The sequence below is a fragment of the Barbus barbus genome (genome assembly GCF_936440315.1).
Source record: "Barbus barbus genome assembly, chromosome: 29".
Taxonomy (NCBI): Eukaryota; Metazoa; Chordata; class Actinopteri; order Cypriniformes; family Cyprinidae; genus Barbus; species Barbus barbus.
In genome coordinates, this window is record NC_136757.1 from 22778984 (window position 1) to 22805935 (window position 26952).

At 39.8% G+C, this 26952-nt stretch overlaps 1 protein-coding gene across 1 annotated transcript in view; it reads right to left on the reverse strand.

Annotated features, from left to right (window-relative positions):
- Positions 1-26952, reverse strand: part of LOC306848847 (voltage-dependent R-type calcium channel subunit alpha-1E-like) — a gene marked incomplete at both ends in the record, with an annotated part of 129289 nt that overhangs the window by 5410 nt on the left and 96927 nt on the right. Inside the window, 20 exons of the mRNA XM_079383596.1 lie at positions 80-187; positions 290-395; positions 5239-5335; positions 5960-6087; positions 6355-6523; positions 6694-6785; positions 6937-7002; positions 8018-8128; positions 8372-8464; positions 8623-8733; positions 15902-16066; positions 18822-19023; positions 19957-20091; positions 20288-20448; positions 21671-21767; positions 22260-22366; positions 23706-23765; positions 24833-24962; positions 25062-25170; positions 26094-26356. Coding sequence (XP_079239722.1) covers positions 80-187; positions 290-395; positions 5239-5335; positions 5960-6087; positions 6355-6523; positions 6694-6785; positions 6937-7002; positions 8018-8128; positions 8372-8464; positions 8623-8733; positions 15902-16066; positions 18822-19023; positions 19957-20091; positions 20288-20448; positions 21671-21767; positions 22260-22366; positions 23706-23765; positions 24833-24962; positions 25062-25170; positions 26094-26356 — 2510 coding nt within the window. The remainder of the gene's footprint in view (positions 1-79; positions 188-289; positions 396-5238; positions 5336-5959; positions 6088-6354; positions 6524-6693; positions 6786-6936; positions 7003-8017; positions 8129-8371; positions 8465-8622; positions 8734-15901; positions 16067-18821; positions 19024-19956; positions 20092-20287; positions 20449-21670; positions 21768-22259; positions 22367-23705; positions 23766-24832; positions 24963-25061; positions 25171-26093; positions 26357-26952) is intronic.

Genomic DNA, 26952 nt, shown 5'->3' on the forward strand with positions numbered 1-26952 from the left:
CACCACAAGCTAAACTGTCAAGTCCAAGGTGAATTATACTCAAAAAATGTAAATTAATTTTCTCACTCAGATCTCTCACCTTTGTTGATGGGTACAAGCAGATCAAGAGATTTCTGGGAGAGGTGTGGCCAGATGACACTGATTTCCTTCTGCAGTTCTATGTCCATCTGACCCCTGTCCTCACCCCCTGTAACACAAAGACCATTTAACTAATATTACTTTAGGGAAAAAAAGACAAATCACAGGAGGTTTGATCTTTACAAAACTGAAAATTAGCAGTAGTGGCAACCTCGAGCGATTTTAATGTCCAGCGCGGTGCGTATCAGTGCCATAAGAGTGGAGGTGAAGTGGACGGACATGTCTTCATCCACTGGCATGTTCATCAGAACCAACCGCTGAGAGAAAGTCACCATAATGACAGAAGACAATTGAAACACAAACTTTGCAAAGCTTGGGAGTCAGCATGTTTTTAAAATAGTGATCTAATAGTCATCTAGGTTTAGTTGTCTTTTAACTTCTACAGTTAACACTAAGAAGACGTCACAACATCACACATTCATGCACACAGTAGAAACACATATACTGGATAGAGACAGATTAGAGATTTATGCACTGAAATTGGAAAAGGATCACACTTTATGAATATGCCCTTTGCAATATGTCTTTAACACAGGAATTAATGTCAGTGTTATGACAGTGTTTTGAAGACGTTAAGGTGACATATTCAAATAAAGTATCATTGGTGGATGTACAGGGACTTCACGGTAGAATGAAAAGACAATGACAAAGAATAACATCACTGATCTTCTACAAATTATAATATAGCTATATGTATTGCAATTATTTGAAATATAGTGCTCCTAAAACACTTAAGTTACTCAAAATGTCACTGCATTAGATAGAAAAAATAAAACCAAGTGCAAACTTTTAGCTAACTTGTGTTTCATAAATCATTCTCACTTGGTTCAATATGCTTTTACATAATGCAAAGATACAGAATTATTATTCTTTTAGGTTAAAGCGTCCAAATACATCTTGGGGGCACTGTAACTACAGCTCGGAGCTTGAGCCTCTTGAAATCAAGCAGACTTCATTCAAACTGTAATACTGCAGACTACCTTATACGCCACTTTGGAGGGGCATTTCTTGCCCAGGCCAAGCGGTGGCGACATGCAGGTCAGCATCTCGTACATATCAGTGTAATGAATACGGCCACTAGGAGGGGGCAGTCACCAGGGGCAATGTGATGAAGAAGAGGAGGAGGAAGAAGAATTTGGCATTCCCAAGGAACAAGGGAGGAGAGGAAGTTTGGCGTAGAGGAAAAAGGAAACAACAGAAAAGATAGAGGGAGAAGGAAGAGACAGGAAAGGGAAGGTCATTTTAATGTGTTTCATACATAAGAAAAGAAAAACTGTCAAAAAGGGAAACTGATTAAACACAGAGGTGAGGTCAGGTGGAGGTCTTTCTATGCAATGTCGGCATAGAAGAGGCTAAAGGAGAGAAAATATTAAAACAGCCAAAGATCTGATGAGTCAAGCAGGTGGATCTGAGGATTTGACTGGCTGCATTGAAAAGGAAGCACTGCTATTATAATTAGTTAATAAACATTAACCCACAAGGGGCATTGTGCTTAGAGTCAGAAATTAGCAAGGGCTCTGGTTAAAAATGGCAGCAAAAAAAATAAAAAAAATTAGTTAATGTATGTAATGTGTGTATAAATAATATGTAATATATATACAGTGCTCTCCATAAGTATTGGAACAGTAAAGACAAAATTGCTCTGTTGGCTGTGGAGTCAAGATATTTGCAAATATGATTAAAAGATGAATATGACACAAAACTACAGAATGTCACATTTTATTATTATCCGTTTCAACACATATATGTTTTACCAAATAAAAATAACAGCACTTTTAGAGTTCATCCCACTCATTGATGCGAGCAGAAGTATTGGGACAGTTAAACATAAGGCACATATAAAAGATTAAAAGCTATTATTTAGTTGCAGATCCCTTGCGCACAATCACAGCAGTGAGTCTGTGACCCATAGACATCACCAGACTCTTGGTCTCATCCTTTGAAATGCTTTTCCCAGCCTTTAATGCAGCCAATTCCAATTGTTGCTTGTTTTGGGGAGTTTCTGACTTTACTCTCCTCTTCAGCTGGTGAAATTCATGTTCAATCGGATTTAAATCTGGAGATTGACTTGGGCAATCTAAGACTTTCCATTTCTTTGCCCTTATAAATTCCTTGACTGAACTGGCAGGGTGTTTTGGGTCATTGTCCTGATGCAATATGAAGCACTTCCCAATGAATCTGGTGGCATTTTCATGAATATTGGTAGGCAAAATGGATTTGTACCCTTCCAAATTCATTCTGCTACTGTCATCATACATTAAGTCATCAGTAAAGTTGAGAGGGCCTGTTCCAGAGACAGCCATGCATGCCCATGCCATGACACCACCTCCACCATGCTTTACAGATGAGGCTGTATGCTTGGGATCATTGCAGTTCCCTTTTTTTCTCCACATTTTTGCTTTCCCATCACTTAGATAAAGGTTAATCTTTGTCTCATCGGTCCATAAACACAGTTCCAAAACTCTTCTGGCTCATCTTTATGCTTTTTTGCAAACTCTAATCTTGCCTTTCTATTTTTGGTGCTGGTCAGAGGTTTGCATTTTGCTGTGTAGCATCTGTAATTCTTTGTCAAAGTCTCCTGAGGACAGTAGATTGTCAGAGCATCACCCCAGCTTTCTGGAAGTTGTTGGTGATTTTACAGACACGTCTTTTAGGGTTCATTTTCACAGCTTTTATGATTTGTCTGTCATCAGCTACTGTTGTTTTCTCAGCCGATCAGGTCATTGTTGGTTGCTGGTGTCGCTGGTGGTTTCCAAACTCTTGATTTCTCCATGCCCTTTGTTTTTGCTAGAGCTCTAACTGACTTCCTCTTTTCTTTTAGCATCCAAATTGCTTGCTTTTCTCTCAAAGTCAGCTCCCTCATCTTCATTCTGGTTTGTGTGTGTAATCATCGAATGCAAGATTCAGAATACATAAGTAATGGATATAACATATACGACACATTATAATCAGTGTTAATTTTGGCAGGCATTTTTGATTTAGTCTTAGTCTTTATCTTGAGACGAAAATGCTTAATAGTCTTAAGTCACATTTTAATCATTTGAGTCTTTCATAATTTTAGTCTAGTTTTAGTCATTTGAGTCTTTCATAGTTTTAGTCTAGTTTTAGTCGACGAAAAGTCATTGCATTTTTGTCAACTTTTAGCCATTACTTTTAGTCAAACTGCAGTTACCAACATTTATTTTGGTAGCTATTTTATATGTAGTATTCAAACAAAAACAGTCATCAATACTTCTCTCTTTAGACCAAATCAATTAAGCTTATGAGAAATTTGAATCAAGGATTGAATTTAGAAAAACTGGAATAAATTTTCATTTTTTGGTAGAGATATAAATTAAACTCATTTTTCAGATACAGTAGGTTTACTTAACAAGTATACATTTATTTAACATCTTTTGTTGGTTAACATTTATGACAGATAATTAGGAATGCTGTCCATTTAAGACGGAAGGTATGTATGTAATAGCCTACTGACATACATTCAGTTTTCACCCACCTGTTTAAGCTCACTTAAACCATAACGGACTGTATTTCCGTGAGATACTCTACACGATAGACATTTGGACTGCTGTGTGTGTATTTGAGCACTGAGAACTGATCGCGCGTTGTATGAGAACTGAAGAAGTGGAGCGTGTGCGAGAGAGAGCACTTCTATCAGCGCGTTTCCGCCTATCGCACCTTCACTAACTTTAAGTTAATCGACAATGAATTGTGACTCCCGGGAAAAACGGGACGTCTGGTCACCCACTCCTTAACCCTTCGGGTGCTGAGGCCATTGTTTCAGATCGCTAGTTCGCGTTTTGGTAGCCTATCCGTCCACCGCGGCTGTCATACAAACGCACCTTATCCAGTGACAGAGACGCACATTTCGAAAGACAAGACAGTTAACTTAGCCTATAGGATGTATTTTGAATGTCCGGTAGTCCTCAAATAACATTTTAGTCCCGTCTCGTCTTGTTAATGAAGACGCGCATAAATTTCGTCATAGTTTTTATCATCAGATATTAGTTTTAGCTCGTCAACGTCTCGTCTTAGTCACAGAAAAAAGGTTCGTTGACGAATATTTTTCGTCGTCGTCTTCGTCGACGAAATTAACACTGATTATAATACACCTGCTTTTAATATCTGAAGAATTAATGCAACAGGACACAGCTGATCACTTAGAAAGACCTGTGAGGCAACTGTTCCAATACTTATGCTCACATCAGATAGAGGGATGAAACTCTAAAAGTGCTGAACTTCTTAGCTGGTAAAACATCTATGTGTTGAATCACCCAATAATAAAATGTGACATTCTGTAGTTTTGTCTCATATTCATCTTTTAATCATATTTGTAAACGTCTTGACTCCACAGCCAACAGAGCAATTTTGTCTTTACTGTTCCAATACTTTTGGAGGGCACTGTATATATATATGTGTGTGTGTTTGTGAGACTAAATATAATATATAAATACATAATTGTTTTATATAATGTGTTAGATTAAATATATAAATTATATAATTCTAATACAAAATACAAAATGGTAACATGTTTTTTTTTATAATAAAAGTAAAAAACATTCTCTCATAAGGTAAAAACTGCCAAATAGCAAATATTTCCCCTTTAAAAACATAAAGTTAATTTATAAAGATAATGTAGGTCAGGGGAGAGATGAGCATAATGTTCTCTTGATTTACAAACAGGTAAGGCAATGGCGAACATGAGGAGTCTGCCCTCCTCTAACATAAAACCCACATTTATGCAATGTTCAATAAAAGCCCCAAATCCAATTCAGACACAGAGAGACTGAATCCCTACTGACGTCCATTGGCAGTGTTAGATATTATCTAATGTAGTTCACTGATGGATGGCTCTCAGTGTCATTAACTGCAGCAGTTATTCACACTTCAGGAGCGGGACATGGCCCAAAGGGATGAGCTGTCTCTCTGTGCGCTGAGCTCTTGTCTCTGCCAGTCTTTGACCCGGTGGAAAGTAGCACTGGAGTAGATCACGGAAACGAGAAGGGGGTGAGGGGTGTTATCTAGTGAAGGAGTGGGGAATGATAAAAGGAGAGGAGGAGAGAGAGGCAGAGGGGTAGTTTTTTTGTGGGTGAGCCAAACCTTGCATGCCACCCTGTAGGGACAATTCTTTCCAAAGCCCAGTGGAGGTGATATTGTGCGTACTACTTTGTACATCTCCTTATAGTGTAGTTTTCCACTGGAGAAGGAAATACTGACCGTTAACAGTAAATTAGACAACTTCAAGATAAATGTAGTTGGAGTGGTTATTTTTCATTAAATACATTTTAAAGGGGTCATACAATACAAGTTTCTTGCACCAAAACCCATCATAATACAGCTATTTCATTTTACACCCTTCCTCTGTAGAATCAAACTACTGCAATTTTGCAGCTATAATATTCAAAGTAAATGCTCAGACAACCATTTTCTGCAGGTTAGTGTCAGTAAATGAGGTCCAAATTCAGCAAGAGTTTGCTTTCTTAGTGTAATTAACTCTTTCATCTCAAAATACCAAAGAAAATGTGAAAATTCCTCATGATATGACCCCTTTAAACAATCCTGCAGGAATTAGTGCACAAATTACTGCAAAGAAACAGAAACATTAATGACAATTACAAAGCAAATTTCCCTGTACATTTTTAAAATATGACATTCATTAGGCATACGTTTAAAACAATTGTAAATAAACAATTGTATGTATTTATAAATACCTCATAATCAATTAAATATTATGTTGCAGAATGAAAATTATTATTTTTTTTTTTTTTACATCTGTGTTGCATGTAATCAACTGAAAGGAATGGAAAGCTGTATCTCTCACCATGCTGCACGGTCATACTCTCCCCAGATCCGTACAAACTCATCCAAGTGGTGAGGACCCAGAATAGATGAGTCACGTGTAAGGTACTCAAAATTATCCATAATCACGGCCACAAACAGATTTAGCATCTAAAAGAGAGTTAGAGATGTGAAAATAGAGTCAGCAAAATAGATAGAAAAGCAGAAAGGTATTCAGAGTGAGCTTCAGAGTGTTAAGCAGTGGTGGATATTCATGTTTTCAATGATACTAGTTTCATGTAAATAAGACTTTTTTATTTTAAAATCTCAGCATATATATTTTATGTGCCAAAAAAATTGGATTTGGTGTGAATAGGTTTTGAGTGTACATGTTTGTAACGCTGAGTATTTGTGTCATTAAAATGAATTGCGTCTCACCAGAAAAGAACTGAAGAAGACGAAGGAGACAAAGTAGAAGTATGCAAAGTCGGTACCACAATCTTTTTTATCATCTGTTGTTGAGTTGTTGAAAGAGTAATCTTTTTCACATTCCTTCTCTCCTAAACACGATAACATGATTTCCTGCCATGACTCACCTGTTGCACTCCTAAACACACACACACAGAGACACATATATATATGCATTTCATAAATTAAGTCACATTTATTCATCCCCAAAGGTTGGACAGCTTCATTGTATTAGCTTCCTTATAAAATAATTAACATACCATAAAATGTAGCACCCATTTTTTACAACAAAAAAGAAGTTAATCTTACCTAAACAACAGCATGAGTGCACCAAAAAATGTCTTAAAGTTATTGTGTTCGTTGATATGGCTTTTTGGATTTAGCTTGATGTTGCCGAATACCTTTAGTGAGATTACAAACACATAAAAGGTGTCTGTCACATTTTCAGGCTTAACAAGGTAAAGTAAGAAAAAAGGTGGGAAAAACAAACAGAGGAAGAGACAGAGAGAAGAATATAAAGATGGACAGTCTGGGGACAAAGACAACCTTTACCTGCATGCCAATGATGGCATAGATGAAAAACAGCATGGCGATTAGCAGACAGACATATGGAAGAGCCTGCAAGACAAATCTCATGTTAAACACTAAACTCAAAAATGAATATTAAATTATATTTACATTTCCTGATGGAAATACCTGTGCTTGCAAAGCAGTTCAAAAATAATGTTAAAGCTTTAGGTAAAATGACGGTTTGGAATAAGATGGAATGGTTCTCTTTCCATTGATAAACTATATAACCCAGATGCTTGATAAAGACCCATCATTATTCAATAATGTGCAAATATTACAATTACATAACTGCTGGTAGTTACTGAATAGCAAGAACAAAAGTACAAAGCTTACAAAAAACAAAGCAAATTAAAGTTGAAATTATCTACAAAACAAAGGTTTAATGGTTTAATTGGAAGTAACATTAGTGGCTTTTATGAAACTGCAGAACTCTGAATCTATTCTCTAAAAAATAAAATATCCTCTAAAAACTCTCTCGATAATATTTTATAATAAGCAGCTTTGGTTCATATAAAAACAAATAGTGTTTAGAAGTTAAACAAAGAAGAATAAGGCCCCTATCAGACAGAATGCGTTTTTTTAGGTTTGAAAACATAAGGCGCACCACAATGCCTTTTTTGGTTGACTTTTTTTAATTTAGAAAAGAGGTTTTTTATGTTGCCAGGCAACTACCGAATCAGCTGTCCTGTCAGTCTAATCAAGGATTACCACGAGCGCTCTAAAATCTTTGGTTTGCTGTTAAGTAAACTGTCATATTAGCAGAAACTTAAAAATGCAGCCTCGCGACAGCCACCACAAGTTTCTCCTCCATCATTGCAGTCTCCGGACTTCCCAAGCAACTGTAAACTTTTGTCACCACAACGGAAGGCCTGCCTCTCCATTCATTCGATTGGACAATCGAAAAAAACACGAATGACGTCAGGCGCTTTTCTGCTCAGAGATGCTTTCTTCAGGTGCTTTTTCAATTAAAAAAAGGTGCCTCTCACTGCTAAAAACGCATTCTGTCTGATTGGGGCCTTAGGCATTTCAATGTAGTGCTACTGCAGTAAAAGCCATGTCTGACCTTGAAAGACTGGACAAAAGTCCAAAGCAGAATACGGATGGTGTAGCCCTGACGCAGAAGTTTAATCAGCCGAGCTGCCCGGAATAACTTCAGAAAGCCCATATTAAAACTCTGCAAACCAATCAGAACACAGAGGTTATTGTTTATGCAAATAAATACTGGACACAAATCAAGCTGAATACAAAGGTCACTGCTTGATGAAATAAATACTGAGCACATAGCAATCACAAAGGAGCTTGCTCGTGCAAATAAATACCAGCTAAAAAGCAATTAAAATATATATGTAATTGCTCATGCAAATGACTACTGCCCACAAAGAACACATACTGTATATGAGGCTGATTGATTTCTCACTTTTGCTGTGTGGACTTTGTCAACCACAATTTCAGTGATGCTTCCTAGAACTGTGATGAAGTCAAATATATTCCATGTGTCTCTGAAATAATTCTGAAAGATATAAAAGTAATAATGAATGCTAGCAATGCATTTCATTGTATATATACAGTATATGTATGTACATTGTGTATATATATATATATATATATATATATATATATATAGAGAGAGAGAGAGAGAGAGAGATCATATTCCCAGTGTGTGCTTACCATAATACCAAATGCCAGGATCTTGAGAACACATTCCACAGTGAATATAACAGTGAAAACAGTGTTGAAGTATTTTAGCACATTGTCATAGCCGTCAATAGGGTCATGATGCTGATAGAAAGCAAAAAAAGAGAGACAAACAGAGAGGTTTTATTTTTCATTAGTTTTATATATAACTTATTTTTACATCTAACCACATCCTTGCAAACACTCAAAACACCTTAGTAATTATTTGGTAATGTCCTAACAACCACCCATTATGCCTTAGCAACTGTCTAGCAACATAACACTCAAGCAGCAACAGGCTTGCAACTGCCACCCAAAACAGCTTAGCAATCAGAAAAGCACCAAAGCAACAAATGAGGAACACCCAAGCGACCACCTAGAAACCAGGGCCAGAGAGAGAGAGAGTTGTGTCATGTCCATTCACGCCAATAGACCATTTAGTTTTTTATGGCAATGGCGGATCATGGAGCCTCTCAATAGTTCTTGGAAATTATCGCCAAATACAATCACCACACTTGCAGCAGAAGAGACCATTGTCTGGGACAGTCTACCGGAATTGATAGCGATGCATAACAAAACAATAATGCAGTTTCATCTATCGTTGTGTTATTCGAGAAAAGGCTTCTTTTGAACTTCCTATTGGTGTGATTTTTGTGGAAAAGTGCAAACACCCAAGTATGATTACATCACTTTTTTTTTGCTGTTGTTGTAGTTTTTACAGCCATATTTAACAGCCATATTTAGATTTTCACCCCTGCAAGGACCTTCAGATGATGCAACTCTGAATCAACATACAAAAGTACCTTATTTTTTTTGTAACATTACTTCATCACAGTCACATTTGATAACAGATTTGTAATGTAAAAACGTCTTAGGTTACTTATGTAACCCCAGTTCCTCAAGGGAGCGAGACGCTGCGTCCGAAGACGCTAGGGGAATGCCTTCAGCATAACCGGCTCTGAATACAAGTGAAATCTGTTCAATGGATGGGTGAGACGTCACGGGCGAGGTGACGTAATGACCAGCTGGTACAAAAGCACGCGTCAGCCTCTGGAATGAAGCAAGCGCTGGCAGGGATCCTGGAAGTGTGGCATCGAGACGCAGAGCTTCGTTCCCTCGAGGAACTGGCGTTACATACGTAACCTAAGACGTTCCTCTTCAGGAACTCGAGCTGCGTCCGAAGACGCTAGGGGAACGAGATATCCACGCATTGGCGAGGGGAGGTCAGAGGACTCGTAGGCAATGTTGATGGCATCCACAATCCACTGACTGAGGGTCTGCTTGGAAGCAGGAAGACCTCTCTTAGGGGGACCATAGCAAATCAGCAGTTGGTCCGCCCTTCTCCACAGGGCAGCTCTGTGGACGTATGCGAGCACTGGACACATACAGTTAAGCCTTTGCTGGCCAGGCTCCCAAAAGGAAGGAGGACTGAAGGCCTGCAGTACGACAGGCTGTGGTGTGACGGAAGGAACTTTGGGGACGTACCCTGCACGAGGGTACAAAAAGGCTTTGGCCATACCGGGCGCAAAGTCCAAGTGAGTAGGGGCCACTGACAGGGCCTGCAGGTCCCCAACTCTCTTCAGAGAAGAAATCGCCAGAAGAAACACAGTCTTCAGGGTGAGATGACCTACAGAGTGTATCCAACACCACAGCCAGGTCCCAAGGAGGAATCCGGGACCATACTGGGGGCCTTAGCCTCAGTGCACCACGGAGGAAACGTGTAACTAGGGGGTGTCTACCCACCGACTGTCCACCAAGAGAGGTGTGGTAGGCCGAAATTGCCACCACATAAACCTTCAAGGTGGAGTGGGTTAACCCTGCGGAGAGTCAAGCCTGCAGGAACTCCAGCATTGTACCAACTGGGCAGTTAACTGGGCCGAGCTGGCTATCTCCACACCATGAAGTGAAGAGTCTCCACTTCAGGGCATACAGTTTCCTGTTGAGGGAGCTCTGGATTGGAGGATGGTCTCAACAACCTCGGTTGAGAGACCGGAAACTATGAGCTGTGCCCCCTCAAGGACCACACCCACAGCTTCCATAACTCCAGGCGGGGGTGCACAAGGGGGCCTCCTGCCTGTGAGAGGAGATCCCTCCTGACAGGAATCTCCCATGGAGAGCCGTCGAGGAGAGAAATCAGGTCGGAGAACCATATTTGGCCCAGCCAAGCAATCGGGGGAAAGGTGTACGAAGCCTCGGCCACGTCTGTACCATGGCATCCAGCCCCAGTGGAGCTGGATGAACTAGAGAATACCAGAGGGGACATTGAGCTGTCTCCTGAGTAGCGAAGAGGTCCACCTGTGCCTGGCCAAACACTCTCCAGATCTGCTTCACCACCACGGTGTGAAGCATCCATTCCATTCCCCTGTCTCGACAGGATGTCTGCTCCCACATTGAGATGCCCAGGGATGTAAACTGCTCTCAGTGAGAGGAGTTTGCCCTGGGACCACACAAGGATTTGGTGCACCAGCCTGTACAGGGGGCGCGACCGCAGACCTCCTTGGTGGTTGATATAAGAGCCACCGCTGTGTTGTCGGTGCGCACCAACACATGGTGATCTCTTAGGTCTGGGAGAAAGTGTTTCAGAGCCTGAAACACGGCCAGCATCTCCAGCCGGTTGATGTGCCAAGCGAGATGATGACGACTCCACAGACCGCGGGCAGGGTGGCCACTCATGGCCGCTCCCCAACCAGTGAGGGATGCATCCATCGCTAGCGTTACGTGGCGACACGGAGCTCCCAGCACTGGGCCCTGAGACAAGAACCAAGGTTGTCTCCACATGTCTAAGGCACGTAGGCACCGCCGCGTAACCTTGATCATGCGAAGCGGGTTTCCCCTCGGGGAGAATCCCTTGGTCTTGAGCCACCACTGTAGGGTTCTCATGTACAGCAGGCCAAGAGGTATGACATTGGACGCAGATGCCATCAGACCCAGCAGTCTCTGAAACTGCTTGACAGTGAGTGACTGGCCTTCTTTTACTCTCCTGATTTCCGGGAGGATCGACTTGATCCGAACAGGGGACATACGTGCCTGCATCGTGGTCGAATCCCACACCACACCAAGATAAGTGGTTCTCTGTGATGGAGAAATCACACTCTTCTTGGCGTTCAGTCTTAACCCCAACACTTTCATGTGAGCGAGAACAACATCTCGATGTTGAGCCGCCATCTGCTCTGATTGAGCGAGAATCAACCAATCGTCGATGTAATTGAGTATGCAGATGCCTCGTAGCCACAACGGTGCTAACGCGGTATCCACACAGTTCGTAAAAGTGCAGGGTGAGAGTGCTAGGCCAAAGGGAAGAACCCGATACTGCTAAGCTTTGCCCCCGAAAGCAAACCTCAGGAACTTCCTGTGAGTGGGAAGGATGGAGACATGAAAGTATGCGTCTTTTAGATCGATCGCGACAAACCAGTCCTCGGACCTGATTTGAGACACAACCTGTTTGAGTGTAAGCATCTTGAACTTCAGTCTGCTGACTAAACGGTTCAGGACTCTCTTTCGTGAGGAGGAACCACCTCGATGGCCTCCTTCCTCGATGGTATCTACTTCTCGTTCCATTACCAGAGCCTACTCGGGGCCCACCAGAGTGGAATTCACCCAGTTGAATCGAGGCGGAAGAGAACTGAACTGGATTCTGTAGCCTCTCTCTACAGTGCGCAGGACCCACTGAGACACATTTGGCAGTAGTTTCCACGCTGCAAAATAGTCTACTAAGGAAACCAGTCTCTCAAGACTGGCTTCTGGTGTAATCACACCGGCACACCGGCAGGGAACAGCCGAACTAGCTGCTCCAGAGACCCCCGAAGGGGTGGCGAGCATCTCAGCTCCGCTACTCTTCCAGGTGGAAGAAACTGAGATGTGTGCTCGCTGGAGATTGCTGCGCCCTGGAACACCGTATGTGGCAGGGTTAGCAGATCGATCTCCTGAGGGCACTGGGGCGAGACAGGCACCGTGTGCTGCGGTGATCGCCACTCTTCCCCAGCGGGGCCTACCCTCATAAGCCCTGGGCCACCAGCCTCAGGGCTTATTGGCCGAAGACCTCTTCGCCTGAAGAACGGTCCGCAGATCCGGCTTAGGCTGCGAGGTCCTCGACCGAGAGTTCTTCTTACCGCCCCGGCCCCGATTCTTTCATGGGGGAGCACGGGCAGCGATGCTCTCTTTCTGATCCTCCCTATATGAGGAGCCAGTACGCGACAGGGGCTGCCCTCGCCCAGCAGCCCCCTGAGCTAGAGAGCGGAGAAACCACTGGAATGCCGCCGCCTGCCTCCTGGTGCCTGTTGACGATGGAGTCAACAGCGTCACCGAAAAGGCCAGAAGGCGACAGCGGGGCGTCCAGGAGGAAGACCCTGTCGAGGTCTTTGATGTCCGACAGGGTCAACCAGAGATGCCTCTCTGCCGGCACCAGAGCTGCCATGGCAAAGGCAGTCTCCTTGGTCAACCAGAGATGCCTCTCTGCCGGCACCAGAGCTGCCATGGCAAAGGCGGTCTCCTTGGTGACACAGAGCGACAAATCAGCGGTTTTGCAGAGTTGTCCTCCGCACTAAATCCCTCGCCCTCATCTAACTCCTTGAGCAGGTCAGCCTGGTACGCCTGTAACACTGCCATGGTGTGCAGACACGAGCCAGCCTGACCTGCAACCACGTACCCCTTGCCCATCAGTGCTGACGATGTGAGCAGCGGCTTGGTGGGCAGGGTCGGAGCCTTCAGAGACGATGCCGCGTCGGGGGACAGATAGCTCGCGAGCATCTGTTCCACACACGGCATCGCTCTGTAACCGCGTTCACTCGTCCCCATCACATTACCGTAGTAATCTGATGAGGGGACGAAGAGGTGGGCCGAGAATGGTTTTCCCCACGACCTCGACACCTCAGTGCGAAGGTCGGGGAAAAAAGGCAGGCTCCGATGTGGAGATGGAGTCTTAAACCGCAGAACGCACTCATCCAACTTGCCTCTCTGCGGTTCGACATGACACTCGGCCAGCCAGTCGAGATTTAACTTGGCCACGGCACGAGTGACCACCTCCACAAGCTCCTCATATTGGGACGAAAAAGAGGGCGCAACGTCTTCGATGTTTCCCATGTCAACCTCCTCTGAGGAAGACAAGAGAAACGCAGAGGCCGCCACCCGAGGGGAAGTATCCGCACGGTGGGCTTCCGATCTCAGGGAGCGGTCATTGGATCTGACGGGTGAGGACGAGATAGAGACTCGCTCGTCTCCGATCCCTTCATCAGATCCCGCTGCGAACCCTATGAGCGCCGCCGCCGCTACGCCTCTGCTAAGCCTCAGCGGAAGCGGGGCCAGCGCCACGGGGAACGCTGACGAAAGAACCCTCGCTTGAGAAGAGGGCCTTTCGGGAGCGAAGCATACGCAGAGGGAGGCTCTCGCAGTGCGGGCAGTCAGCCCCCTCGAGAGCCACCTCCACATGCCTCGCTCCCAAGCAAACCACACACAAGCTGTGTGTATCACCTGCACACATGAAATGTTTGCAGGGAGGAACACACTGCTTGTATTGTTTGCTCTCACCCTCGTGCTTCGCCTTATACTGGCTTTTAGACATAATAGACAGACAACACCAAATATGACTCACAGAGACACAGAGCGCTAGCTGAATGACAGAAAGGTGACGCAGGTTTCGCGGCATGTGCTTTTGTACCAGCTGGTCATTACGTCACCTTGCCCGTGACGTCTCGCCCATCCATTGGACAGATTTAACTTGTATTCAGAGCCGGTTACGCTGAAGGCGTTCCCCAAGAGGAACTTTAATTTACAAGGACAACATGCTTTGTGGATTATTAGAAATGTATTAATAAATACACTGCTGTAAATATGTAATAGCAAAAGTCAACATGCATAAAATATTATTAAATGTGTAAAACAATGTCTTAAATAGTTCAAAATTTTGATATAATATAAATATATTTTTTATAATAAGAATTGAAAACATTAAAGTATAACTATTTAATTTAATCTTATATTTCACTTATTTGAAACAACGTGGCATTAAGATTAATTAGACCCTCAGTAACCATGACTCATGAGATTAGTAAAACGGCAATGAACATTAAAACTTGACTGCACGTGACTTGAAAATCAACAACAACAACAACATAATCTTTAATCATGGTAACTTAAAATGTTTTAAAATCAACACTGATATAATGTGCTATTTAAATGTTATAAATAAACACATTAATTGTCTACAGATGACCAAAAATCACAGTTCTGTCTGTCTCACTCTATGTATTACAATTTTTGCCATGAACGTTTGATGTCTATACGAATCACATGACGATCATAAATTTCTTCCTAGCAATGTCTTGGCAACCACTGAGTATGGCAACAGCTTAGTAATACAAATATACAAAGCACTGAGAGCCCACGTCAAATCTTTCTTAGAACTGCCCAAGTATTCAAACAACTTAAGACCTAGACCTAATTACAAAACAGACAATCCTTTTCTACTAATGTCACTTGTGCTGTGCAGGCTTACAAATAATGTTAAGCAATAGCCAAAGATATTTACAGTAAGCATCATTTTACACATATTCAGGTCTGGAGCCATTCTAATGTGGACACCCACATTTCACGATCCAATTAAAACCTGGATGGATGCTAGTATGCCAATAAAGCACTTTGAAAATTGAAACTGAAAACTAAATGAATAAGACGAACAGACACAAAGGAAGCTGTTCAGACTTCAGTACAATAGCTAAAAATATCTGTGCTCTATTACTCTGTCTGTGCTTCAGTGTTAGGCAGACCACCACAGAAATGATGACTAGTGGAGGTCAACCTCTAACTCCAGGTGAAATTAGTCACGGGAGATGTCAGGCTAAAGCTAATGAGGAGAAGTTAAATAATAGCTGGTGCTTCAGATCAATATTTAATAAGCTGTGACTCATGACTGTCTGGTTTTCTAGCAGTATCACAAACCAGGGGTCACCAGCAGGGGCTGAAAAACAGCTAAATCAACCCAATTTATTTTGACAAATACACCCATAGAGAAAGAGGTATTGTCCCAGGAATACTCACAGGCTTAAAATAAGTTTACATGTACTTTTCACAACAAAGGCATTTAAAAGTCATTACATTTAAGGGATAATGTACAGTTATTACAAACAAACCCTTTCAGCTTCAGCATAACTCAACACAAAGTGGAAGGAAGGTATTTTTTGCATGGCTAAATGAATGGAGGAAACTATATAATTGAAATTATTTTTATTATGGTAAAAGAAAGAGATCACAGTGCAGCAACAAAGAAATTCCTCCTTACCTTCATCATGAGGACAATGGTGTTAAGGGCGATCATCGTCAGTATGGTGTATTCAAATACAGGAGACACCACAAAGTGCCACAGCCGGTATTGTAAGGTCTGTCTGTTCTGGGGCATGTAGCGAGTCAAAGGTTTGGCACTGATGGCAAAGTCGATACAAGCCCTCTAAGAGAGAAATATACAGTAAGAATGTTTCTCTAACACATTTGCAATTAACCTTGCAAAAGATTACATAAGATCGCTTGCACTTTTGTGCACGATTCAGGTCACAATGTCTGAGAAAAAAGCTAATAAATCTGCTTGGATCTGATCAAACTGTTAGTAAAACCTCATAACTACACCCCCTCTATCTTGACTGAATGAACTGAAGTTCCACAGCAGCTGAACAAAGTCTTGAAAGGGTAAATAAAGATCTAGTTGTTTGAATAAATACAGCGAAACCAAATGTATTTTACAACAGGAAAAACTGAGCGCTCAAATAGCTACAACAAACCTGTTGATGAAAATGTGATGCTGGCATTTTAATGATGGACAAAATGAACATTTGCACACATTTGCTGGTCAAAAACTGCATTTGAGTTTGACATAATGCGACTGAGTGATCCTCGTCACCAAGGTAAAATATATTTCTAAGACATTTTGAGTATTCTATACTCTCTGCTCTTCTTTACATGTACAGGTCCTTTTCAAAAAATTAGCATATTGTGATAAAGTTCATTATTTTCTGTAATGTACTGATAAACATTAGACTTTTATATATTTTAGATTCATTACAACACAACTGAAGTAGTTCAAGCCTTTTATTGTTTTAATATTGATGATTTTGGCATACAGCTCATGAAAACCCAAAATTCCTATCTCAAAAAATTAGCATATCATGAAAAGGTTCTCTAAACGAGCTATTGACCTAATCATATGAATCAACTAATTAACTCTAAACACCTGCAAAAGATTCCTGAGGCTTTTAAAAACTCCCAGCCTGGTTCATTACTCAAAACCGCAATCATGGGTAAGACTGCCGACCTGACTGCTGTCCAGAAGGCCATCATTGACACCCTCAAGCAAGAGGGTAAGACAGAAAGAAATTTCTGAACGAATAGGCTGTTCCCAGAGTGCTGTATCAAGGCACCTCAGTGGGAAGTCTGTGGGAAGGAAAAAGTGTGGCAGAAAACGCAGCACAACGAGAAGAGGTGACCGGACCCTGAGGAAGATTGTGGAGAAGGACCGATTCCAGACCTTGGGGGACCTGCGGAAGCAGTGGACTGAGTCTGGAGTAGAAACATCCAGAGCCACCGTGTACAGGCGTGTGCAGGAAATGGGCTACAGGTGCCGCATTCCCCAGGTCAAGCCACTTTTGAACAGAGAAGCAGCACTGGACTGTTGCTCAGTGGTCCAAAGTACTTTTTTCGGATGAAAGCAAATTTTGCATGTCATTCAGAAATCAAGGTGCCAGAGTCTGGAGGAAGACTGGGGAGAGGGAAATGCCAAAATGCCTGAAGTCCAGTGTCAAGTACCCACAGTCAGTGATGGTCTGGGGTGCCATGTCAGCTGCTGGTGTTGGTCCACTGTGTTTTATCAAGGGCAGGGTCAATGCAGCTAGCTATCAGGAGATTTTGGAGCACTTCATGCTTCCATCTGCTGAAAAGCTTTATGGAGATGATTTCATTTTTCAGCACGACCTGGCACCTGCTCACAGTGCCAAAACCACTGGTAAATGGTTTACTGACCATGGTATTACTGTGCTCAATTGGCCTGCCAACTCTCCTGACCTGAACCCCATAGAGAATCTGTGGGATATTGTGAAGAGAAAGTTGAGAGACGCAAGACCCAACACTCTGGATGAGCTTAAGGCCGCTATCGAAGCATCCTGGGCCTCCATAACACCTCAGCAGTGCCACAGGCTGATTGCCTCCATGCCACGCCGCATTGAAGCAGTCATTTCTGCAAAAGGATTCCCGACCAAGTATTGAGTGCATAACTGAACATAATTATTTGAAGGTTGACTTTTTTTGTATTAAAAACACTTTTCTTTTATTGGTCGGATGAAATATGCTAATTTTTTGAGATAGGAATTTTGGGTTTTCATGAGCTGTATGCCAAAATCATCAATATTAAAACAATAAAAAGGCTTGAACTACTTCAGTTGTGTTGTAATGAATCTAAAATATATGAAAATCTAATGTTTATCAGTACATTACAGAAAATGATGAACTTTATCACAATATGCTAATTTTTTGAAAAGGACCTGTATAAATTTAATAAAACAGTTTTACTACAGTAATGTTGTAGTAACAAAAAAAAAAAAACATTACAGAATCAGACAATTGTGAAATCTTTATTTCACAGTGGATTAGGACTGGGGGTGCCCTTTTTCAGTTTCAGCACATGCACCTCAAAAGGTCTGTGCACAGCCCTGGACCCTTCAAAATATCATCTTTTGTGTTCCACAGATGAAAGAAATGCATTCAGATTTGTAACGACACAAGTTTGAGTAAATGGCAAGTAAATGACTCCTTTTTTTTATTTTTTGAGTGGACTATCCCTTAAAGGGCATGAATACATTTATATATTTTGCACCAGTAGATTTATCTCTGAGTTCGCTATGAATGAAGATACACATGCCAGCGACATTAACTTTGGATTGATAATGTATACATGCACAAATATTTAAATGTCAGAATAATGTCTTGAATCTGGAGCACTTTTCATTCAAAAGGTCCTTTGAGACTGCTGAAATGAAGAAAATGAATACTTCTATGAAAAGCACTCATGTAGTGTGCTCAAAGAGCCAGCGCTCTGATAAACATTCAACAGCAAATCACATGTCGCCTCAAGTATGTGCAAGAGCTTCTATGCACATTACTACACAAATGCACTTCGACTGGATTTGATACACAAACATAAAAACAGGAGCAGTAACCTCATTTTTCTCCAGACTGCACTCCTCCATCATTTTGTCACCCTGCTCTTGGAAGGTGATGATGATGAGGGCCACAAATATGTTGACGAAGAAGAAGGGGAACACCACAAAATAAATGACGTAAAAGATGGACATCTCCATTCTGTTTCCCTGACTGGGACCCCGGTCCTCCTCGGTCACATCCACAGAGTGCTGCAAAACTCTACAATACCAAAGAGTCTAATTACAGACTAAACTATATACATGTATCTATGCTATTGTTATATAATATTTGGACACTTTGTGGCTGCCAAACATTAGTGGAACATGTGAATACTTAATGTGATGAACCAAATCTGTGGTTACTCAGCAAGGACACCTGTCCAAACTTGAGGACAGCTTTAGAGTAGTTGGTTTAATTAAAATCATTGCAAAATGGCTCAGAAAATGAAGTTAGTGCTCTAGCAACATTTTTTCAAATATGCCACTTGATTTGCAAGCAATGTTTTTTGCAGTGTAAGTTACTTCTAGAATAGTGGCTCTCAACCGGGAGGCCGCAGCCCACTATGGGCCATCACTGATTCTCCAGAGGGGCCACAAGTATAAAATATATCTCCTGTGTATTCTGCGATTGTTTCGGAGCAGTCCAAGCTATTTCTTTCTGTGCTGTGAAATATAGACTGAATGGTGGCTCAAAACACCTAACCACTGCAGGAGCATATGATACGCAAATTACAGCTCTTGGTTGGATAAAACAAACCAGCATCGTGCTACTAAAGTTTTGACTGATGACGACTGTAACTGAAGTACAGTGGCATACAGGAGACGGACATTAGGCGCACATCAATCTGTTATTATTGATGCACAAACAAACCAGATTTAGCAAAGTACTGTATGTAAAGAATGTAATGTATGTAAAGAATGTCTGCAGTGACATTTTTTCCCCAAGTAATTTTTTCAAGCCTTGGAGTTAAAAAGGTTGAGAACCACTGCTCTAGAAAGTGGTTCTAGAAAGTGAAAATGTGAGTTTCTGAATATGTAGATAACAGCACACAGCTTCTAGAAAGGTGTTAAGTAGAATGCTAATCTTCTTAAGGTGTTAATAGTTTTGGCAAAGTGATACAATGTGAAAACGTGTACTAAAGTTGGCTCTTACTGCGGCCACCCTTCCCCAGTGGATACAGTGAAGAGAGTCAACAGAGCCCAGATGATGTTATCATAATGAAAATCACGTCTCTTCCACTCTCGTTTCTCCTTTTTCTTGTCTTTGTCATAGTCAATGTAGTAACCCCTATAAAGCAAAAAGAAAAAACATTTTCCACATCATTTGCAGGGAAGATTTTGTGCTCCTAAAATGTCATTCTTCTATTCATAGCAGCTTTGACATTTTCTAAAGTCTTCTGAGCTTTGAATAATGTCTGAGCAGCTTTAAAATTAATTTTAGAATTATATTTAGAATTTATATTGTAGATGTAATGGGCACCCACTTGCACTCATCTTCTGTGTCCTTGGAACTGTCGGTACAGTAGTAAAATTTCCCTTTGAAAAGCTGCACTGCAATGACTGCAAATATGAACATAAAGAGCTTGTAGACGATGAGGATGTTGAAGACATTTTTTAGTGATGTGACCACACAGTCAAACACGGCCTGCAAATCAAAAAGGGAGAAAGAACAATTAGAGATAATGACAATTTTATTATTTCTTTTAACTTTATGGTTATTTCAATTTTTGGGGCGTAATTTTAGTACTTAAACTTATATTATTTCAGTTAGAATGCCAAGGCAACATTTCAAATTTTCTTTCCTTTCTTTTTTTTTTGCATTTATATTTTTCTTGTAATATTCATATTTTATTTTATTTCAGCTTTATAACTGAAATTATGCATACATAAAAATATGGACTGACTGAATCTGTGCATGTAAAATGGACTTATTTGACCATTCTTTGGTGATATTATAAATATTTCAGTTGATTGTTGTGCTAAAGTGTTGAAAAATACAAAATACAAAATATTTTCCCAGCTGAGAATTTTATCTACTTTAGAAAAGCAGTTGTCCTTCTGTCTCTTAAATCTGTCTCTCACACTTTATCACTTTGCCTCTTTTTTCCACACATTGCTGGCTCTTTTTCCACCTCTTACACCATGTCTCTCTCGTTCTTACATACACAAACACACACACATACACACTGAGAGCTCTGTCAGACTGGAGAGAGTTCCCATGTGTGAGGACTGGGAACTGACAATACTTATGTAGTCTTTTCACACATGGCAAGAGAGTTTCATCACTTTCCCTCTGATTTGATCTCGTTCTTCTGTTTTGAATCAGAATCAGAATCAGAGCTGACCACATCTGTCAAATAATCAACCTCATGCGATTCAAAATGAGCAGCGCAGATACACAAACACTGTTCAACTAATCAAGTATTCAACTAATTGCCTAATCCAATAATGTCTTGCAATTCAACAAAGATTTGTACCTACACAAGCACAAATATTTTTTAAAAATATCTTTGAAAGAACCCTCTTATGCTCGCCAAAGCCGAATTGATTTGATCAAAACCACAGTAAAAACACATGATCCTTCAGGAATCATGCTAATATGCTCATTTGTTGCTAAATAAACATCTCTAATTATTATCAATGTTAAAAACAGTTGTGCTGAAAATACTTTTGTGGAAACCATGATCTTTTTTAGCATCCTTTGATTAATAGAAAGTAAAAAAAAAAACACTTATTTAAAATAGAAATCTTGTGTAACACTTTACTATCACGTTTTATCAATTTAATGCATTCATAAAGAATAAAAGTGTTAATTTCTTTTAAAAGAAACTAACAAAAGGTTTTGTATTCCTTTCATGTTCACATACCTTGAGTTTGGGAAGTCTTTTAATAGTCTTAAGAGGCCTCAATACTCTGAGAACACGCAGTGATTTGATGGTTTTAATGTCTCTTCCTGTGTTACTCCTGTATAGCATGAAAACATACATAACTAAACAATCAAAAACTGTCCTAATTCTCATGTACAAATACAAACTCACACACACAAATACACACACACACTATTATATGGCACAAAATCACAAGAGAATGTGTTTACCCTATCACATTCCTGCCAGATGCCGTGAGCCACAATCCACAAGAAGACCAACAGAGAAAAAAATGAGAAACAGACAGGCATTCTGAACCAGAGAGCTTCTCAATAAACAAAGAAATGCTTTACACTTACAACACAGAAAAGAGAGCATCAACTAACATCAATATGTGTCAAGAATTTGAAATGTCTGAATGTTTTTCCTCACATAACTCATGTAGTTGTCACACGGCATTAATGGAATTTGAAGATGAATAACAAAACATTTGATCAATGCAGCTAAAAAGCTTCATCAACAACATGATCAGATTTACCAACAGAATGCTAATTTACACTTGAGTAATGTTTGGATTCATTTGACTCACGTGAGAGCAAAGGCCACCAGAGCTCCCACCACAACTATGAAGTCCAGAATGTTCCACAGGTCACGGAAATAGGAGCCATCGTGTAAGATCAAACCCTGCTCAATCATCTGAGAAAGATATGATAACAACATACGCAGTATATTTATGTAATACAGTCGTTGCCAGGATTTTTGGCACCCTTGGTAAATATGATCAAAGAGGGCTCTGAAAATAAACCTGCATTATTAATCCTTTTGATCTTTTATTAAAAAAAATCACAAAAATCTAACCTTTCATTGAACTAAAACAAATGAAAATAGGGGAAAAAAAATTCTCAAATACACGTTGGACACAATAATTGGTACTCCTAGAAACTCTTATGAGTAAAATATCTCTGAAGTATATTCCCATACATATTTACAATTTTGAGCACTCCAGGGGGATTATGAACATGAAATTATCCAGCCATGGCTTCCTGTTTCATAGAAAACGAAGTCCAAATTCCCTTAATCATCCATCACAATGAGAAAAACCAAAGAATATATTTCTGATGTGCAGAAAAAGATAATTGAGCTTCACAAATTAGTGAAGTGGCTTTAAGAAAAGAGCTAGAGCAGTGAAAATTCCCATTTCAAATGGGACTGACATCTATGGTCAGATGAAACTAAAAAATTAGCTTTTTAGCAGCAAACATTCAAGATGCACACCGTACCCCATGTCTACAATGAAATATACTGCTGTATTTTTAATGTTGTGGGCCTATATTTCTGCTGGAGGTCCTGGACATCTTGTTTAGATACATGGCATTGTGGATTCTATTAAATACCAACAGATAAAAAATCAATAAGTGACTGACTCGGTTAGAAATCTTATAATGGGCCATGTTTGGATCTTCCAACCGGACAATAATCCAAACACAAACCTCATAAACAACACAAAAATGGGTCACTGGGCACAAAACCAAGCTTCTGCTTTGGCCATTCCAGTCCTCTAACCTGAATCCTGTAGAAAATGAGTGAGGTGAACTGAAGAGAAGAAGCACCAATATGGAGCTGTGAATCTGAAGGATCTGGAGTGATTCTGGATGAAGGAATGGTCTCTGATCTCTTGTCAGGTGTTCTCTAACCTCATCAGGCTTTATAGGGGAAAATGTAGAGCTGTTAAACTGGCAAATGGAGGTTTCAAAAAGTATTGAATAAAAGGGTGACGTTAATTGTGACCAATGTGTATTAGAGAAAAACATTTATTTCATAATGATATTTCCTCCCATTTTAAATTCTTATTCTCCAATGAAAGTTTAGATTTTTGATTTTGAAAGATGAAAAGGATTAACAATGCAGATTAATTTTCACCACCTTCTTTGATCGTATTTACCAAGGGTGCCAAATCTGACCATGACTGTACATTACATATATACATACTGAGGAACATACAGAACATGAAAACCAGAACAATCCATGAACTTACCTTGATTATCATTTCAAATGTGAAGACACCAGTGAATACATAATCAAAATAGCGCAGCACCTATTACACATAAAGACAGTAATCCAAAAAGGATTACAAAATCAACATTAGCAAACATGCAAATACATGAGACGTATGAGACATTAGCATTGTTTGCAACTGACAGCTAAATTTGAACAAGCCAGAATGTTGCTATTTTCATAATGGATCAACTGGCAACGTCACAACACTGACGTTACCCTCACTTTATAGATTTAAATACAAGTTTGTGCATTTCTGAAAGAGAAAGAGAAAGAGGCGACTTGTTCAGCTTCTCTTTTTCAGCTTTTCAGTTTTCAACATCGAGAACATGGCTTATGTAATTCGTTTACATACACACAAGATCTCATCAACTATTACTGGAAGAGTCTTAGCATGTAATTATCTGTGGTTTTATACAGCTGGTATGCTGTCACTAGGGAAATTTAAAACCTGCAACAAAAATCTAATTTCTATTACCTTGCAAACAATGCAAAACACTCCATGACCAACAGGGAACAATATCATCTGGACCAAAGAAACTCAAACATCTATCTACTGTGTATTTATTTATATTGTCAAAAATGAAAGTTTTTATTTGGAAATAAATTCCCTTTTTTATTTGCTCAAAGTAACAGACAGATGCTGCATTTGTAAAGACACGGTAGTTGTAACATTTCTATTTTTAATCAACATTTTTAGATTAAATGTCCTATGCATGCATTATGAAAAGTGTCAGTTCAGCATTTTAAAAGAATTTTTAAAAGCACAATATTCCATTTAGTATCTCATTTAATATGTGGTCATGAAACTTTATTAATTGTAATAAAGAAATTACACTTTACAGTAGTTTTAAATATAGCCTGTCATACTGCAGAACATGAAAATTATACAAAAATATTTATGTCATCTAATGATGGGTAATGTGTAAATTAAGTAAGTTAAATAAACTCAGCATTGCTTTTAAGTTTCCTTAGAAGCACTTAATAAAATACAAATGCAATTCTAATTTAAACCATCTGAGAACTGTAGCATATTTACATACAGTATGGTTGTTGTATACAAAATTATTGAAAAATGGAGACATGGCGGTGGAGGGGAATTCTTACTTTGTTCCTGCCCGAATTAGTGTTGACAGGGTCTTCAGCAGCCAAGGCAATACTGCTGGCGGCAATCACAAGAAGGATTGACATCTCGAAATAACGAAGATTGACAATATAGTGGCAGGCCCTGCGGACCCTGTGAAAGAGATGTAAAATAGAAAGAGTAAGAGATGAAATGAGAAAATATTCATAAAATCTAGAATATAGCTGTGGTTCTATAAACATTCAGCCTTACGGGTTGTTGGGTTTGAAGATGAACATGCTGATAGGAGGAGGGGCTTTTGGTGCATCTGGTGTTTCCTCTTCTTTCTCTGTCTTTGAGGCCTCCACGTCTTTACTATTACCTGTAAAATCCAGGTATAGATTAGAAATCGAGAGCTTTTACATGATGAATTTTTATGGTTATTTCATCTTAGTATAACTCAGTAAAAGAAGACAACTAGGAGTTTGTTGCACAAAAATTAGATAAAATAAAAATAGATATTACATATATATATAATACTATTATTAAAACAATATTATTTAATATAAAATATTAAAGACATTATAGATCATTTATAATAAAAATATAATAGCTCAAATTTATTTTTATTTTTATATTGATTCAACTCAGGATGACTCATTAAATGAAGACAACTGGGAGCTTGTTGAACAATATTACTAATATAGCTTTTGCATAGGATATATATCATGTAGATATACTTCTATAATATTATTATAACAATTTATTACATTAAGTATTATAGATTGTCCATAGAATATATTGGAATATATAAAAGAGAAATTATTCATTTGCGAAAATCTTTTTGAGCATTAGAAATACATTGGGGTCAAAATCACAAGTCAAACCTAAGGATTTACTCATTTATAAAGTTTTATGAAACATAACATAAGACTATGTGTCTAATAAGTAGATCACAGCACATATCTCTGTAAGACAGTTTTGTGGTGTAGGTGAAGTATCGTACTGATAAGAAGAAATTTGAATAAAATAACATAAGTTTATATTTGTGTACTTTCCCTGCTGAGAGGACCTGCATTGCTGGTCATGGTGTTACTACTAGGATTTTTTAAGTAGCTTGACAAGCAAAATTTTCTTTTGCTAAACAGCTTCACCAAAAAGAGCATGTTAATGGGCATTGCTAATGAACAGCTTGGTTCTGCTGTCTTCCTCTAGCTAGACCAGCACCAATCCAGTACTAACTAACAACAATCAGTCTAACTGGTCTTATCAGTAGGGTTATCAGAGGTGCAAGGATGCTCAAACCCGCAATGGAGGTCAGTTCCATGGATGGCTGAGTGTCGGTGACCTCTATCATGATGCTGGTGTTGAGAGAGGACTTATCCTGATTCAAGCATTTGTGGTTGTTATTATCAGTCTCGCCGGAACTCAAAGTTGCCTGTGGGGACTGCTGGAGAGTGCTGTCAGTGAGCTGCAGTGTTGCAGGTTCTGAGTCCTGAGGTGGGTTTTTGCGTGGGGAATTGGCTGGTTTGGTTTCTGATGATTCAGAGTTGTCTGGTTTGTTCTGCCTGTGGAAGAGGAAAAATGAATAGCAGAATTTCTCTCTCCAGTCTTCCAATAAAGAATACTGTGTACTTGGCCATAAAAAATAGACAAGTATATGTGAAATTAATGCAAACTGTCACCATGAAGTTATGTGAATAGAGCTGTTCAGTCATGATGTCAATTTGAAGATCAACCTGAAAGGCCAATTTTCCAAGTTTCCTCACAAAGTTCTAATGGGTTTTTGAAACAGCAGCTTTTGATTTACGAGTAAAATATGATCTGTGGTTAAAGGAATAGTTCACCCAGAGATGAAAATTCTGTCATTAATTACTCACTCTGATGTCGATCCAAACCCTTAAGACCTTCATTCATCTTGGGAACAAAAATTAAGATATTATTGATGAAATCTAAGAGCTTTCTGACCCTGCATATACAGGAATGCAACTACCATGGTAAAGGCCCAGAAATGTAGTAAGGATATCGATAAAATAATTGCAAGCTCAGAAAGCTCTTGGATTTCATAAAAAATATCTTAATTTGTCTTCTGAAGATGAATGAAGATCTTACGGCTCTGGAACGACAGGAAGGTGAGTAATTAATGACAGAATTTTCATTTTTT